This window comes from Alligator mississippiensis, chromosome 2 (genome assembly GCF_030867095.1).
Source record: "Alligator mississippiensis isolate rAllMis1 chromosome 2, rAllMis1, whole genome shotgun sequence".
Taxonomy (NCBI): Eukaryota; Metazoa; Chordata; order Crocodylia; family Alligatoridae; genus Alligator; species Alligator mississippiensis.
In genome coordinates, this window is record NC_081825.1 from 168,485,778 (window position 1) to 168,500,816 (window position 15,039).

Sequence of the window (15,039 nt, forward strand, 5' to 3'; positions counted from 1 at the left end):
CCATATTACATCCTGGTAGGATGGAGAGGCTGATATCCCCCCAGCTTACTAGGGCACTGTGAAGTGAAGGATCTGTGAGATCCTTGGGTGAAAGACACTCTGTTAGGTATTAGGCTACAGTATTAGGCTCTATGGGTGGGCATGGACAGCCTGTGTGAGGGTTGGGGAGGTTCCTCAGAGTGCAACTGTGATGGAATTGTTTTGCTCAGCCTGGGGAGGAAGATGAGGAGCTGCTACTTCAGACAGAGATTATTTCCTACCTTAGCCATGTCCAATTGATGCTGCATGGCACACTGAGGTGAAGGTTGGGGCTGTGACCCTGACCTGTTCTTACTCCCCTGCACTAGGGTGACCATTTTTCAAAAATGGAAAGATGAGACACAAGCCCATCTCCCTCCCCCCCAGCCCCTCTGCATACAATTGCACAGCTGGAGCAGAGCCAAACCAAGCCTATGGGGGGTGTGGGTGAATGCAGGCTGCCTGCTGTGGGCTCAGGACTCCTTTTCTTTAGGCTGAAGAGTCCGAGATCCCTCAGCCTCTCCTCGTATGGCTTGCCATGCAAGTCCCATGTCATATGGGTGGTCCTTCTTTGGACCCTCTCGAGCTTTAGCACATCCTTGTTGAAGTGTGGCACCCAGAAATGGACGCAATATTCCAGCTGCAGCCGCTGAGTAAAGTGAAAGAATCACTTCTTTGGTTTTACTGGAGATGCATCGGTTTATGCATGCCAGAGTTGTATTGGCCCTAGTGGTTACTATGTCACATTGCCGGCTTATATTCATGCTGGGGTCTATTGTTACCCCCAGATCCCTTTCATTTATAGTGCTGGTCAGGTTAGTGATGCCCAGCCTGTAGGTGTGCTGGGGTATCTTCCTTCCCAGATGCAGCACTTTGCATTTCTCTACGTTGAACCTCATCTGGTTCCATTCTGCCCCACGTGCCAGCCTGTCTAGGTCTGCTTGTATCTGCAGCCTATCTGCGGGTTTGTATGCACAACCCCATATTTTGGTGTTGTCCGCAAACTTGGCCAGTGGGCTTTTCACCCCCTCATCTAGGTCGTTGATTAAGATGTTGAAAAGCACTGGGCCAAGTACTGACCTGGGGTCTGCTGCTGCCCATATCTCACCAGGACAACACCGATCCATTAATTTGGACACTCTGCATCCTACCCCGCAACCAATTTCACACCCGCTTGACAGTCCCACAGTTGGGCCTGATATCTTCCAGTTTTCTGATCAGTATCTTGTGGGATACCAGGTCAGAGGTATCCTGGGAGCCCCACTCTGCCATGGCAAGGCACCCTTTGCCCATCTGGTAGTAGCAGGGGGCACAACTCCACAACATTGCCCCTGCTGCTGCCTGGTGGGCAGGGGGCGTCACACCATGGTGATGCAGCCAGTGTGGGACTCCTGGTAGTGGCAGCACTGAGCCTCTCTGCCCTTCTGTATCGGGTCCCACCTGCTGAGCCACAGAGACCTCAGGGGGAGCAGCAAGGCAGGGAGCTCCAAGCCTGCAGTGGGCAACCCACATCCACCCCCACCCCTTGCACAAGTCTGGAGGAGGAATGTGTCCCCCCACGCCCCTTCTCCAGGAGTTCATGCAGCAGTGGGGAGTTGCCCCTACCCCCAGTGCCCCCTGAATTAACCGCTTGTGCTTCCATCGCATGCCCCAGTCAGGCTCCGTGACCACACATTTCTGCCCCAGCCCTGGGCCCCATATGCTGCCTCAGCTGGGCAGCACCCTCAGCCCCAGCTGCCAAGCCTGCCTCACTTCCTCCCTCACCATGGGGGCCTTAATCTATACCCCCTACCTTTGCTATGCCCCTGCCCTGCATAGACTTGTCTTCAGGGAGCTGCTTTCCATACTCCCTGGCTGTATCCCCAGCCCCCTGCATCCCACTCCCTCCAGCCCCAAACAGCCCCTTGCAGGCTGGAACACTGCCAACCCTCAAGGGGAAATCCACCATTTCCCACACTTTTCTGCGGCAAATGGAAAACCTGGATCCCTGCACATGATACTGGGGATATGGGACAAATGCTGCCCTGGAGTCATTCAGCCCAGGACTGGGACTTGATGTTCCCATTTCGGGAATGGCTGCCCAATAAGGGTCGGGTGGTTACCTTACCTGGTGCACTTGCACATAGAGTAGGGGGTAGAAGGGCTTCCTACTGCTCTCACCATGCCTGAACATCATCACAGTATATCCGACATGACTGTGCAAAGGGCGTGGACTTGAATTGCTCCAACAGCCTGCGTGGCTTGCTTGTAAAGAACCAAAGCTTACTATTACTCTATGGCTTTTTAAGGGAAATCATGGGCCTTAGCCTGCTGCCACTGAAATCAATGGCAAAACATTTCAGGATTTGACTCTGACTTAATGGGAGCAGGGTCAGGCTCTGGGTTGCCAGCTTTGCAGTATTGCCAGCCCTGGGCATTCAGGCATCAGGCATTATTTTTTTTTTGTTTTGTTTTGAGAACGGAGCGGGTGAAGCAAATCTTTTGGTTGGGTTGTGTTTTTTGTTTGTTTGTTTGTTTGTTTTTGTTTAATGTTTTTTTGATTTCTGGGATTTTAGTGGCCACACATTCAAATTTATTGGAATCATGAAGGACAGTAGCTTTTTAAAAAACATACCTTTTTTGAAAAACATGAAAACTGAAAAACGTGAAAAACTTCTGTTATCCACATGACTTCAGGAACAAAACTCTGAAGATACCAGTAAATACTTTAAAAAGTCAAGTCCCTGGCAAGGGGAGGCAGGAATATATTCCCATCTAGGGGCCTGACCTGAGAGAAGGAGAGTTTGCAAATACCTGGTACTGCTTACTTTGAAGTGTAAAAGTCTTTAGAGCTCTTCAAAATCAATCTAAGGCCATGAATAGAGCATTAAAAAAAAAAACCTAAAACCAAAATATATGAAACTAGGGTATCTAAACACACGCTTAACTCCTAAATGTAAATTGCTTGATTCCAGAAGTGCTGGGCATGAGCAGGATGTAAAACAGCGTAGAGTTGTTCTTTTGGGGACTAAATAGTTCTTAAATATTAATGGTTGTTGAGATTTGATTTTGCTTAATGTCCACTGCATAAACTGAGCTGGCATCTTTTGCATATTTTTCTTTCTGATGCTTGCATTTCCCTGTAGCAGGGTTTTTTTTAACTTCTCCTTGATTACAAAAAAAGTGACTGAAAGAAACAAAGATCTGAGAACCAAAACTCCCTATTGGTTAGCCTGTACTTATTTTTAACACTATGAGAAGTGGGGCTCACTAGGCATCTAACAGCTGTTACAGAAGAAAGCACCATCTAAAATTTAGATAGGAAACCTTTCCACATAACATGGTATATAGAGGGAGAGACAGAGGGACAAGTTCTGTTCTGACAAAGATGCAGCTCCACTGATTACACTGATGTTTGCACGGGTGTGACAGACAGCAGTGTTTAGTCAAAAAAAGGGCAAAAGGGAAAGTGGATGTAGGTGTGGCTGACACTCATCCACCCCCTACCTCAATAGGGAAGCTTCTCATGGAGGTACTTGCTATATCCAAGCCTGATGCTCTTTTCCACTATCTCAAAACAAATCTGTGCTCACCCCTGCTCTTCTTGAAGTGCAGGACAAAACACACAGTCTTTAACTGGTGCAGAGCCAGGACCACAGTTAGCAAGATCTGCAGTAAGATGAGAGCATGTGAGTTAGCTTATCTAGAACACCAAGTGCCCAGTGCATACTTCACTGACAATATCTTAAACGTGGCTCAGCCTGGTAGCATAGGCTGGTGAGTAGGGTGGGATTTTATTGGGATCTACTCCTGGCTTTCTCCCTCTAACTTACTTGGTTGTGCCTCCCTTTTATCATATGTCAAATGGGCAGCAATTGTATAGTCCTTTTGTAAAGGCCTTTGAGATCTATGGATGAAAACCTCAATGCAAAGGTGCTGTATAAGAACTTTTTAATCATAAAAATGGGGTTTTGTGTGCATGCATGCATGTGTGTATTTTCTAGAGATCCAGGGTATTTTAAAGCCTTTATCAGAGAGTGAATTAACATCCCAAACAAGTGCCAATAAAAGCTTTATACTACACAACACCAGCCTCTGTTGCAAATTAGCCATAGGTTATAGTTAGGTATGGAAAACCTATCTGACAAATATTTTGGAGAGTGTTTTCATTGTATTTTGTATTTTCTTTCATCTGTAGCCAGGTTCTTCAGCCCTGACTGAGTCAATCTTATTAGGAAACCTGCAACTCCTGGGTTTCTGTCAAGGCAGAAGCTGGGCTCAGTAACCGTTGGGATGCCTTCCAGTCCTGTGTTCCTGTGAATCCAAAAATAAAGATGTTAGAAGGTGAAGGAACGTACTGCTAGTAATGCTGAGGCACTTCAGGGAATGAGTCAAATCATATATGAGGGGAAATACCAGTGGGCAGGGCTCTGGAGAGATGTTCAGGAGGAAGCTGCAGTGCTGTTCTCAGCTCTGCTCCTGGCCTGCTGCCACGTCACTTCTTTGTGCCCTCTTACACTTCCCACTCTTTGAAATGGGACTGGCTCTTTATGTGCTTGTACAGCACCTAACACAGGGAGGCTGTAATTCTAAGGCTTTTGTGTTACACTGTAATAGTAGCCTAAATAAGTGGTTTTATAGTCTGATTTATCAGGACTAGAAGCAGGACCCATGTCCCCTTGCTTACTGGGGAATGATCCTGTCTCATAGAAACACAGAACAGTATGGCTGGAGGGAAGTCATCTAGTCCAACCTACGCTGAAGGCAGGATCATCCATGACTAAAGTCATCTCATGAACAGAGAGGTAGTTAGCAATGTTCATTTGAAGTCAGGCATCTGATCTTACAGAAGCTTATCTCTGGTTTAGGTAGTCTATAAGATACAAATCTATCCTGTCTTCTGCTTAAATCATCTCAGCTAAGTGTCTTAACCATGTCTCATGGTATAAAGCTCAATGTCCTAGCCCAGCGTGTTACTATAAAGGCATCCTCAGTCCAGGAATGAATAAGGTGCATAGCTTCCTGTCAGCTTTATGATGTTGTTACTTCCTCACGAACCAGCCAACTAAAGCCTGTAGCAATTGTTCAACCCATCTGTACGGATTTGAAAGAGCAAAACTGTTTTTTGAGCATTTGACCAACTGTAGTGTCTGGTTTCAAAACCTCCAACCACATCTTACACCAGTGTTAGTGTGAGCAGGCTGGACTATTTATTTTAGGAAACAAATAGCTCTGTCATTTGCACATACTCTTATAGGCAGATGACACCCCTCTAACCCACGTTCTTCAAAAGAAGAGAAAGCAGGATGAAGATCTCTTTGTTACTGTGGGGAGCCCTGGCACTTTTCTTGGGGGCCATTCTTGCAGCAGGTAGGTGAGAAATGATATGAAGGCAATTGAGAATCATGTTTCAAATATAAATCTTACATTTGAGCAACTCTGCTGAACAGCCATATACTGTTAATGGTCTTAACAAATAGACAAAATCAAGGCTCAGTCTGCTAGAGCAGGAGCCAAAGCACAGGAAAGTCAGACTTTAGTGGACTTTTGGTGGGAGTCTAAGTCTTTGTCTTCACCACGATAGTGGGAATTTTTAGATTCCCATTGCAACTCTAAGAGTGATCACTAGCAACTCAATAATCTCTTATTGTAGAGATTCTGGAGCATTAAACAGAGAATCCATTGGTTGCTCTTCCTCCCAGATCTGAAGCTGACAAACAGGACTATTCTTCGCTAGAATTAAAGGCATCTTAATGTTTCTTTATGCATGTAACTGACTGCTACAAAAGGGCCTGATTCTGATCTCATTCTAGTTTTACACCATACAAACCTACATGGAGCTACTCCTGATTCACACTGGTTAACTGAGATCTGAATCTTGTCCACATAGATGAAAATAATTGAAAGAGAGTAATTGTTGACTATTTTGATGCAATTTAATAACACAGTGGTGTAGCTTCAGTTACACTAAAGTGGTTAAGATTCACTGGGCAAAATTCTGACTTATGTTTTACCTGACTGAGAACAGTACTCCCCTCATTACCCACTATGTCCTATGTTTTCTCTAATTTCAGTAAGCATTACGGTTTGCGTGATGGGGTGGTTGGTTAACAGTATTGCTTTCCATGAGGTGTAATAGTGTATGCACAATTCACAGGGAAGTCAGTGGGAGTGAAGAGCATCTTTGGGAACGTGATTTGGCCCCTTTACTTCACAATTAATGCATTTGGATCAAATTAAATCTTTTCTTGCTTTAATAACAAAAATAGCTTAAAATTCAGCGGAGTGGGAGCACCAGTTTGCACTTTATTTGCACTTTAATATGCTGCAGTTGATTATTCATTGATTTTATAGAGTTCTGTTCCCATATAATGTGGCAACTTAAAAGATAACCCACTATTCAAAAGAAATGTTTAATCAAAAGCAGCTTTTTATGGGAATCCATCAGGAAAGAAGTGTTATTGTCTATTGATCCAACTATGGAATATTTGTCCAACCTGCAGCTAATTGGGAGAACATTAGCAGAGTTCATAGGAACTGTTTTCCTTTCCCAAAGAAGCCTTCAGTACCTTGTCAGTATATGGAGGTGTTATTTATAAAGCTCAGGTGTCTTGTATGATGATTTATTTTCAATTATGCAATTTGTAAGAAGATTTACATTTCTAGGAATTATAGAGCTCCTATTTGTTAAATGCAATTGTATTGCTGTTATATGCTTTCTTACACATTTGCAAAGAAAAGTTTTCAGATATGATGCTATAGTACATACAATCAGTAGCGTAACCGAAGGGGGCAAACAAGGTAATTGCCCTAGGCACCTGTGTGGAGGAGCCCAAAAGGGAGAAAACATTTAAGAGCAGGGGCATTAAAAAGGTGTAACACACTCCAGAGCTAAAAACACCCCTCAGGGAGCTATGAGCCATGCTCATTTCCTTCCTGGTCTAAAGCTCTTTGAAGCAAACATTATTTATTAGAAACGATGCTGCCAGTTTTTAAAACAGCAACACACACAGCTGGTTTATTAACTTCAGTGCCCCTTTGTTGATTTGTCTTACAAAGTTTTGGGGTTGTCTCACATTTTGAGCTTACCAGAGAGAACGGCAGCTAAAATCTGTGACTTGCAAGACTCGGGTCTTTGGTATGTATGTCCCTATAGGCTGGCAGATGGCGTCAGTCCATGTTAAGACTGCTACAAAATGTGTGTACAGAACTGGGGATCCGTTGAAAACCAGTACTTTGGTAATTTAGAAGATGTTGAGTGTGTGAGTTAAGTCAAAGTAGGACTTAATAGACATGTAAACCTTGTATTAGCCCTCTGCACTTGGGTGACTTTTACCCTGATTTCCTATTCCTCCATTTTTTACTAAACACTACAGACCAGACCAGAAATCGCAACTTCCTTTCAGTGAATTGCTTAGTCTTGGACAATGCCTCAGGATTGTGGAAATTTGGCCAAGTGTCAGAGCTCCCATGCTTAGTTGAACTTAATGTGAGCTCTCTACTCTACTTCTAAATGAAACTTCAACTGTGTTTTGAAACATTGCATTTTACTGAAACTGCTTAAATATCAAAACTTTGTTTTGACTCTATTTGAATTAATGTTTTGTTCCAACATTTTCAAAATGAAACATTTTTTTTTCAAACAGTCTGCTTTCTTTAGCAATTCACCTATAAGAAAGAGAGGCTAAAAGGGTTAAATAACCTGAGCGGTAAACAGAAAATTTCATTTTGGTAAATAAAACCTACTCTTGAATTTGTTTTAACAACCCGTGCAACAGTAGGACACTGGCAGCCCTTCTCTCCCTACTTTAATTGTGGTAGATTTGAGTGTTTTTGGTGTCTTTGAGTAATATGCCTTGTAGCTGTGCAACAGGGTTGAGTGTATAGTTTAAAAAATAAGTTATACCAGTGGTCAGCAAGCTTTTGAGGTTGTGGGCCAGGGTGACCCAGTTAAGACTAGAAACAAGAGGGGGGTGCTTGGTAGGACCTAGCTACTGCTGCCACTTTTCTTCATCATGGCAGAGGAAAATGACTACCACTGAAGCCTTCCACTGCTGAATGCCACAAAGCCCCACATCTGCAGGACTGATCAAATGGCTCTGCAGGACAGATATGGCTTGTTGGGCCATAGGTTGCTGACCCCTGGGTTGGAGAAGGACTTGTATGGGATGGTTTGGATAGGGATGATCCTGCCTTGAGCAGGGGGTTGGGACTAGATGACCTCCTGAGGTCCCTTCCAACCCTACTTTTCTGTGATTCTATGATAAAACATTTTGTGGGGTTGATCCAAAAAACATTTTTTTTGATTGAAGAAAAAAAAAGAATTCTGCTTATGTTTGATCCCGATATCTATTTTCCTGAAATTTTGTATCAGATGTTGTACTGGGAAATCCCCCAGCTCTATTCAGGAGCTGTACAAATGCCAAAATGCTGCCCAAAGGGTTCAGAACTGCCACTGGGCAATGGACACTAAATGAGCCCTCTCCGTCTGTTTTACAGGAGCAGTTGTGAAACAGGAGGCCCAGACTGGTTCTGACTATATTGCCAATCATGCCTATTTTTAGAGGGCACTATCACTATAATGGCAGGCAGAAGGCAGATGGGAACCAGTTCATTTCCAGTGTCAGATGGTGGCTAATAAACAGCCTTGTGATAGCAGCATTATTCAGACCTCGCTGTGCCTCTGTGTTTCATTTGTATCACAGTGTGGTGTAAAACACTGTTTCCTGTGGAGCAGAACATCTGGCTTGGCTGTAATTGAGGCATAACACAAGGACGTCCTTTCTCCTGCTTTGTTTCATGTTTCTCCAACTTTTTCCACGGACCTCTCATTAGTGGATTCATCCCCTACTGCCTCCTTCTTCCTGTCTGACCAAGTAGTAGGTGCAGGCCACACCACGTTTGAGACTGGGAAGAGAGAAAGAGGCTCAGTTTTCTTAGGAGAACTATGCACCAGCCTTGACAACAATCAGATCATGAAGAGAACCTGAAGTACATTTCATCCTTGTGCTCTGTTGACAGGATACCTGGGAATAGATATCAAGTCAAGCAAATGACAAGACTTTTCTCTCTCTTTCTAACTCATTCTGTGTTTTGGCAGGTTACGAGGATGAGGAGTGGGAAGAGCATGTCCTGGTCGATAACAAATGTCAATGTGTCCGGGTGACCTCTAAGTTTGTCCCTTCCAAAGACAATCCTCAGGAAGAAATCTTGGAGAGAAACATCCGTGTCATGTAAGTGGCAGACAAAACTTTATTTTGTAAAAGCTGAGGCGGCATGTCACAGCCAGCTCCTTGTTTTTGTAACTGCTCAGCATATTAGTTATGGGAGACCCAAGAAGTTTTCCTTGTGGCCTGCTCTTCATGCAATAATTCAGATTCTATTAGCACTTATCTAATTCTCTCATGGCTTATGGCACATAGAGGCAAGTGACCCATGTCACACCAAATGGATCTATTTTACCAGCTGAATTACATTTGCATAATGTATATCCCCCTCCTTACAAACCGTGGTTCAAGAATATTTAAAGGGTTAGAGTAGCTCTTTAAAACATGCTGTGAAGGAGATAAGAACAGCATTTCCAGTGCTCATATTAGGGACACTGTCTAGCTCAGAGCATAGGATCTGACAATCCAGAATAGACCCCAGGTCCAACAGACCAGCTACTGTCTTATCCCTGGGAAAGGATTAATGCCTCATGTTTCAGGGAAGGCCAAACCCCTGGCTACAGTTAGGTAGTTGCCAGCACACACTGGGCACATCTACATGTGCGAATTTACTGTGCAGTAATCAAAATTACTGTGCAGTATGGGCACGCATCTACGTGTGCCTGCCTGTACTGCACAGTAAATATGGTGACTTACGCCGACTTGAGTGTAAATTTGATACCTGCATCATGCAGCTATCAAATTTACGCCTGATTAGTTATTGCACAGTAACACATGTGTAGACACCTTACTGTGCAGTAACACTGTGTGTGTGGACTGACTTGGGGCTAACTTTAGTCCCAAGTCTGACCATGCACAGCATCAGTGCACTTTAATGCCTGTACGTGTAGATGCTGGCCTATTCCTGCTTATTGTACAGTAATTTACTGCACAGTGAATTTAAGCTGGTGTAAATGCATGTGTAGACCCACCCACAGTGTCTGAATTTGCTTTCACATAAACCTCCCACTGAGGTGGTGGGGAGGAGGGGAGGCAAGTTGGCTGAGAAGGCAAGCTTGAGGTCAGAGGAGTTTAAGAGCACTAATGAAACTTTATTGTTGAAAAAGGCTGTGAATCATGAGCGTTGGTGAGTCTAGGCCTCTATCTACTTGGACATGCCCGGATATAACTCCTGTCATTGGCAAGACTTATGGCAGTTGTTAAATTACTAGTATTTCAACAGTTTGCCGTGCTTTGATATCCTCTAGTCTTTCCATGGTGGTCCCTAGCAGTGGCGTAGAAAAAATCTACCTTGCGGGCACATGGAAGCTAAGCTCAGGTCTAACACATAGCAAGCAAGTATTTGAAGTTTTGTTGGGAGCAGCAGTGGAAAGAGATGAAAAGATCTGTGCATAAAACAAGATAAGAACTTGGCTTCAGCCATATCAGGATAATAATTCATTGTGCAGTTTGCAGATTTCACCTGAATAATTCTCAGGAGCTTTTATGATTATCTTTTCCCTCACCTTCTAGAGTCCCACTGAAGAGCAGAATGAACATCTCTGACCCTACCTCTCCACTGAGAACCACTTTTGTCTACCGACTGTCTGAACTGTGAGGAATTTTCTTTACTGCATTCATGTTGTAACATTACCTCTCCATACCATGGACAGACAGGGAAGTTATGGCAGAGGGTCAGTGGCTGGGCCAAGGTTATACAGGAATTCTGCAACAGGGCTTGAGAACAGACCTCAGTTTTCCTAACCCCCAGTCCTGCATCCTGGTCAGGACAGGGTCTTTCCTCCTGAGATAACAAAATCCTACATTTCTTAATTCAGGGTATGGTTAAAGACAGACAACATTGAAAATCCCTTTATAAACTGTTATTTTTTGTGAAGACTGCATTGTAAATGTATTGATTTCAGAGTTGCATACTATCATGACTTTCTCTCAGGTTTCACAGCACTTGAAGTTTTACTTAAGCCTCAGAAGGCAAGTGCTTATAGGAAAATCACAGTTTCATTTTACATGAAAGCATATAGACCCTCATATTGCAGATAAAGTCCTACCATGACCCTGGCTCATTCTGAAAGCTCAAAACCAACATGGCACATATTGGTTGTCCAGTGACTTGTGAGGGTTTCCCCCTACTGCCATGTGCAGCCCTAGATAATATGGTGGCTGGTCCTAAGCTCTAGAAGGCAGCAGAAGCTGCCTGAACATATTTGTCAAGGTAGCAGTGAGGACTCAAGGCTCCTCAGTGCTGCAGCCTCTTTCCATGACTAACATATACCCACTCAATCTGTCTTTCAGCTGCAAGAAATGTGATCCCACGGAAATCGAGCTGGGTGGCCAGATAGTTACTGCTCAGCAAAGCACCGACTGCAGCAAATCAGATACGTGCTATACCTATGACAGGAACAAGTGCTATACCACAACCTTCCCATTTGCCTATGGTGGTCAGACCAAGAACATTGAAGCTGCCCTCACACCAGCATCCTGCTATGCCGATTAGATCACTCCAGTGCTGTCATGCTGCCTGTTGAAACTATGCCCTTCCCCACAAAAATACTTTTACATTAGTGCCCTATTAGCCAGAGAAACTGCGTCAGAAATATCAGGGTAATGCAGCGCCTGTTCCTGACAGTTAATGATCTTCATGAAAAAGGTTGCTGTCTTTCCATGGTACTTGTTGGTGATAAAAGATTCTTGTGTTACTTCCCTGGCCACTTGTTTCAAAATGAATAATTAAACCAATTATACTTTGGGAGCAAACTCCCACACTGTGGGCCAGATGCTCAGCTGGTATAAATCAGCAAGATTCCACTCCCATGCAGTGGATCTATACCAATTTATGCCAGTCGAGGATCTGGCTATAACATCATTTGATCCCTTGTTAAGCAAAACTGTCAAAGAAGTCAATGGGACTTTTGCTACAATAGGGGATGCAGGACTTGGCCTTCTCAGTGCATAGGAACAGTGTATCCAAGGCAGCAGGCAAGTGTTCATATTCAGATTTCTCCCCTCTCTTTTCCAAAGCAATTTTTCCAGTATCTTAGTTATATTAACTTAGAGAAGACCTTTAGCTCAGAGTTAATGCTACTACACATAAACTCTAGACCAGTGCATAATTTGAAGTAGCCTCTTTTTTGTATTCCTTTGGAAAACCCCAAATGATTTTACATAATCTAAAATAATCCTTTGCAAACTTTAACCAACAGTATATTATATTACAGTTTAATTTTCAAAGTTAGCAGATTTGGTACTATCATAAACCAAATGATATCCCACTATAAGTTAGGAGGGAAAGCAGTAGAGTGGAGCTTGCAAAGACAGGCAGATTTGAATATCTAATTTTAATTAAGTTTTAATGAGTGTCCCAGTCCTTTATGCAGCTTTGAAAAAATCACATCTTTAATATATCCTGACCTGTTTAAAGAAGATTGAGTATGCTGCAGCTCTTAAGTATTTTCAGATAATGCCAAAACACCCAATATTATAGGAAAGATTAATTAATTTTGACTTATTTTAGAGATCAAGCTACCAACCAACGGTATTTCACTATTGTGAAATTATCAGTACTTGATCAATATTAATGTTTTTCTCAATTGACTTGTCCCTGTAGAGAACAAATTATTTTTCAGTTTGAACAAATATCTGTGTCCTGATACCTCCATGGACAGATTTCTGGGGCTGAATGGATCTGATGGCAAAAGCTGGGTGCTCATTAGGGGTTTATTCCAATCTTCCACATCCCTTTCTTTTCTCTTGTTTCTACATGGAACTTCCCCAAAGAGGCTGATATTGTATTGTACATTACAGTGAATGTGTTATACCTGGTATTGTCATTAGACAATCATGTATGCAAGTGCATAAACTGTACAGCATTACATTAAGCCAGGCTGGTACATTCCTCACTGTTTTAAAATTTGGTTGCAGGTCCCTATGCTATCTTTCAGTTTAATTTGTGTTGCAATAAAAATAAGGCAAGAGCTATTTACCTGAAGCTTCAACTTTGTTAGCAAAACATAAGATATTAAATAGATTTTTTCTCTTGCATTTATCTGTGTGGTGAATTTAAATGGCAATAAAGGTAGAAGTCTCGCCTACTGATTTTCTTCTGAACTTCAAAGAGAAGAAGAAGAAAAAGAATTTTCACTATGTCCACATTATAATTAAAGTTAAGTCCTTACAGAATACACGTTAGACATCTGGAATTGCATTGAAGTATTCCTGTGATGGAATTTGCTCAGCCAGAGGACACCAAGTTCAGTATCACTTAAGTGGAGAGTGGTGAGTGTATAATTAGAGGCACTATGACTTGGTGTGACTACAATTAAATATATGGGCACTGAGGTCCACCTGAATACTGTATATTGAAGAACCAGTGTCTGGCATATTAGAGCTGTATAGTGGGGAAGGGGACCTATAAAAGCCCAGAACAGTGCTGATGGGAGCTAACACTTCAATAGACCCAATTCGTATGTGGGTCAAGATACGAGAGAACATGGGGAGGGTGACTTACTTGTAGGAGTCTACTATAGACTCCCCCCATCAAGAGGAAGACCTAGATCGGGAATTCAATAGGGAACTGGTTGAAACCACATGTTCCTGATGCTTGATCATCATGGGGGGACTTCAGGTTCCCTGACATCTCTTGGGATGAATGCATGGCCAAATCTGACAGGTCACATAGCTTTCTCACGTGCATCGATGACCTCTGCCTAACCTAGGAGGTCTGTGCATCGACTAAGGGAGAGGCATTATTGGATCTGGTCCTGGTCATGGGGGAGGACCTGGTGAGCAATCTGTGGATTGAAGGGAAGCTTGGTGACAGCAACCATGACTTGGTCACCTTCTTAGTTCACCAAAGAGCAGGCAAACCCCTCAGTAAAACAGAGGTCCTTAACTTTGGGAAGGCCGACTTCTGCAATCTGAGAGAATTGGTCAGGCAATCAGAGGTCATACCCCCCCAGAAAAGGGAGTACATGAGGAATGGTTATTGCTCAAAAACATAATCCTTGAAGCACAGGGCAAAGCCATCCCTTCTTGCAAGAAATGCAGTCAGTGAGCAAGGAAGCCTCTATGGCTGAATAAGGAACTGTTGGACCTCATTAAGCTCAAAAGAGTAGCCTATCCCAGCTGGAAAACAGGAAGCATTACCAAAGAGGATTATCCTGCACTCACTGGCACCTGCAGAGAGCGATCAAGAAAAGCCAAGGCAGAAACCAAACTTAGGCTAGCTACAGGGATAAAGGACAACAGAAAATCCTTCTTCAAAATTGTGGGAAGTAGAAAAAAGAACAAGGACAGTATTGGGCCCCTGAGAGATCCAAAGGAGCAACTGACATCAGATGCCCAAGAAAAGGCCAATCTAAATGACTTTTTTGCATCCGTTTTTTCACCCTCCCAAGAAGATCACACTGCCAGGAATGGCACAAAGCAATTCGGGATTGGGTGATGGGCCCAAAATCGATGTGGATCATGTGAGGGAACACCTTGGGAAACTGGACATTCACAAGTCTGCAGGCACAAATGGAATGCACCCAGGGGTCTTGAAAGAGCTGGCAGACATCATTGCATCCCCCTTGGCAAGGATATTTGAAAAATTGTGGTGCTTGGGCGAGGTCCTGGATGACTGGAAAAGAGCCAATGTGGTCTCTATCTACAAGAAAGGGAGGACGGATGACTTGCAGAACTATAGACCAATCAGTCTGACATCCATCCCTGGAAAAATCCTGAAGGAAATTGTCAAGGGATCCATCAACGACAGACTAATAGAAGGCAAGGTTCTGAATGCCAGCCAACATGGCTTTGTGACTGGCAGGTCTTGCCTGACCAACCTCATCTCCTTCTACGACCACGTAACATATGCCCTGGACAAGGGAGATGATGT

General features: G+C 43.5%; 2 protein-coding genes across 3 annotated transcripts in view; one reads left to right on the forward strand and one right to left on the reverse strand.

The window, feature by feature from the left end:
* Positions 1-3,931: 3,931 nt before the first annotated feature.
* Positions 3,932-15,039, reverse strand: part of LOC102570887 (protein FAM47E) — a 43,442-nt gene continuing 32,334 nt past the window's right edge. The window contains exon 9 of the transcript XR_002092149.2: positions 3,932-4,311. The gene's annotated coding sequence lies outside the window, so the exon portion shown is untranslated. The remainder of the gene's footprint in view (positions 4,312-15,039) is intronic.
* Positions 4,270-13,202, forward strand: JCHAIN (joining chain of multimeric IgA and IgM). Of its 2 annotated transcripts, XM_059722383.1 has the most exons (5): positions 4,270-4,341; positions 5,255-5,367; positions 9,098-9,230; positions 10,677-10,757; positions 11,457-13,202. In XM_059722383.1, exons 2-5 carry the CDS (start codon positions 5,304-5,306, stop codon positions 11,656-11,658), a joined length of 480 nt encoding a protein of 159 aa, XP_059578366.1. In that variant the 5' UTR covers positions 4,270-4,341; positions 5,255-5,303; the 3' UTR covers positions 11,659-13,202. The 2 variants fall into 2 exon arrangements, with proteins under 2 accessions (XP_059578366.1, XP_006270094.1); XM_006270032.4 differs by having other exon boundaries at positions 4,305-5,367.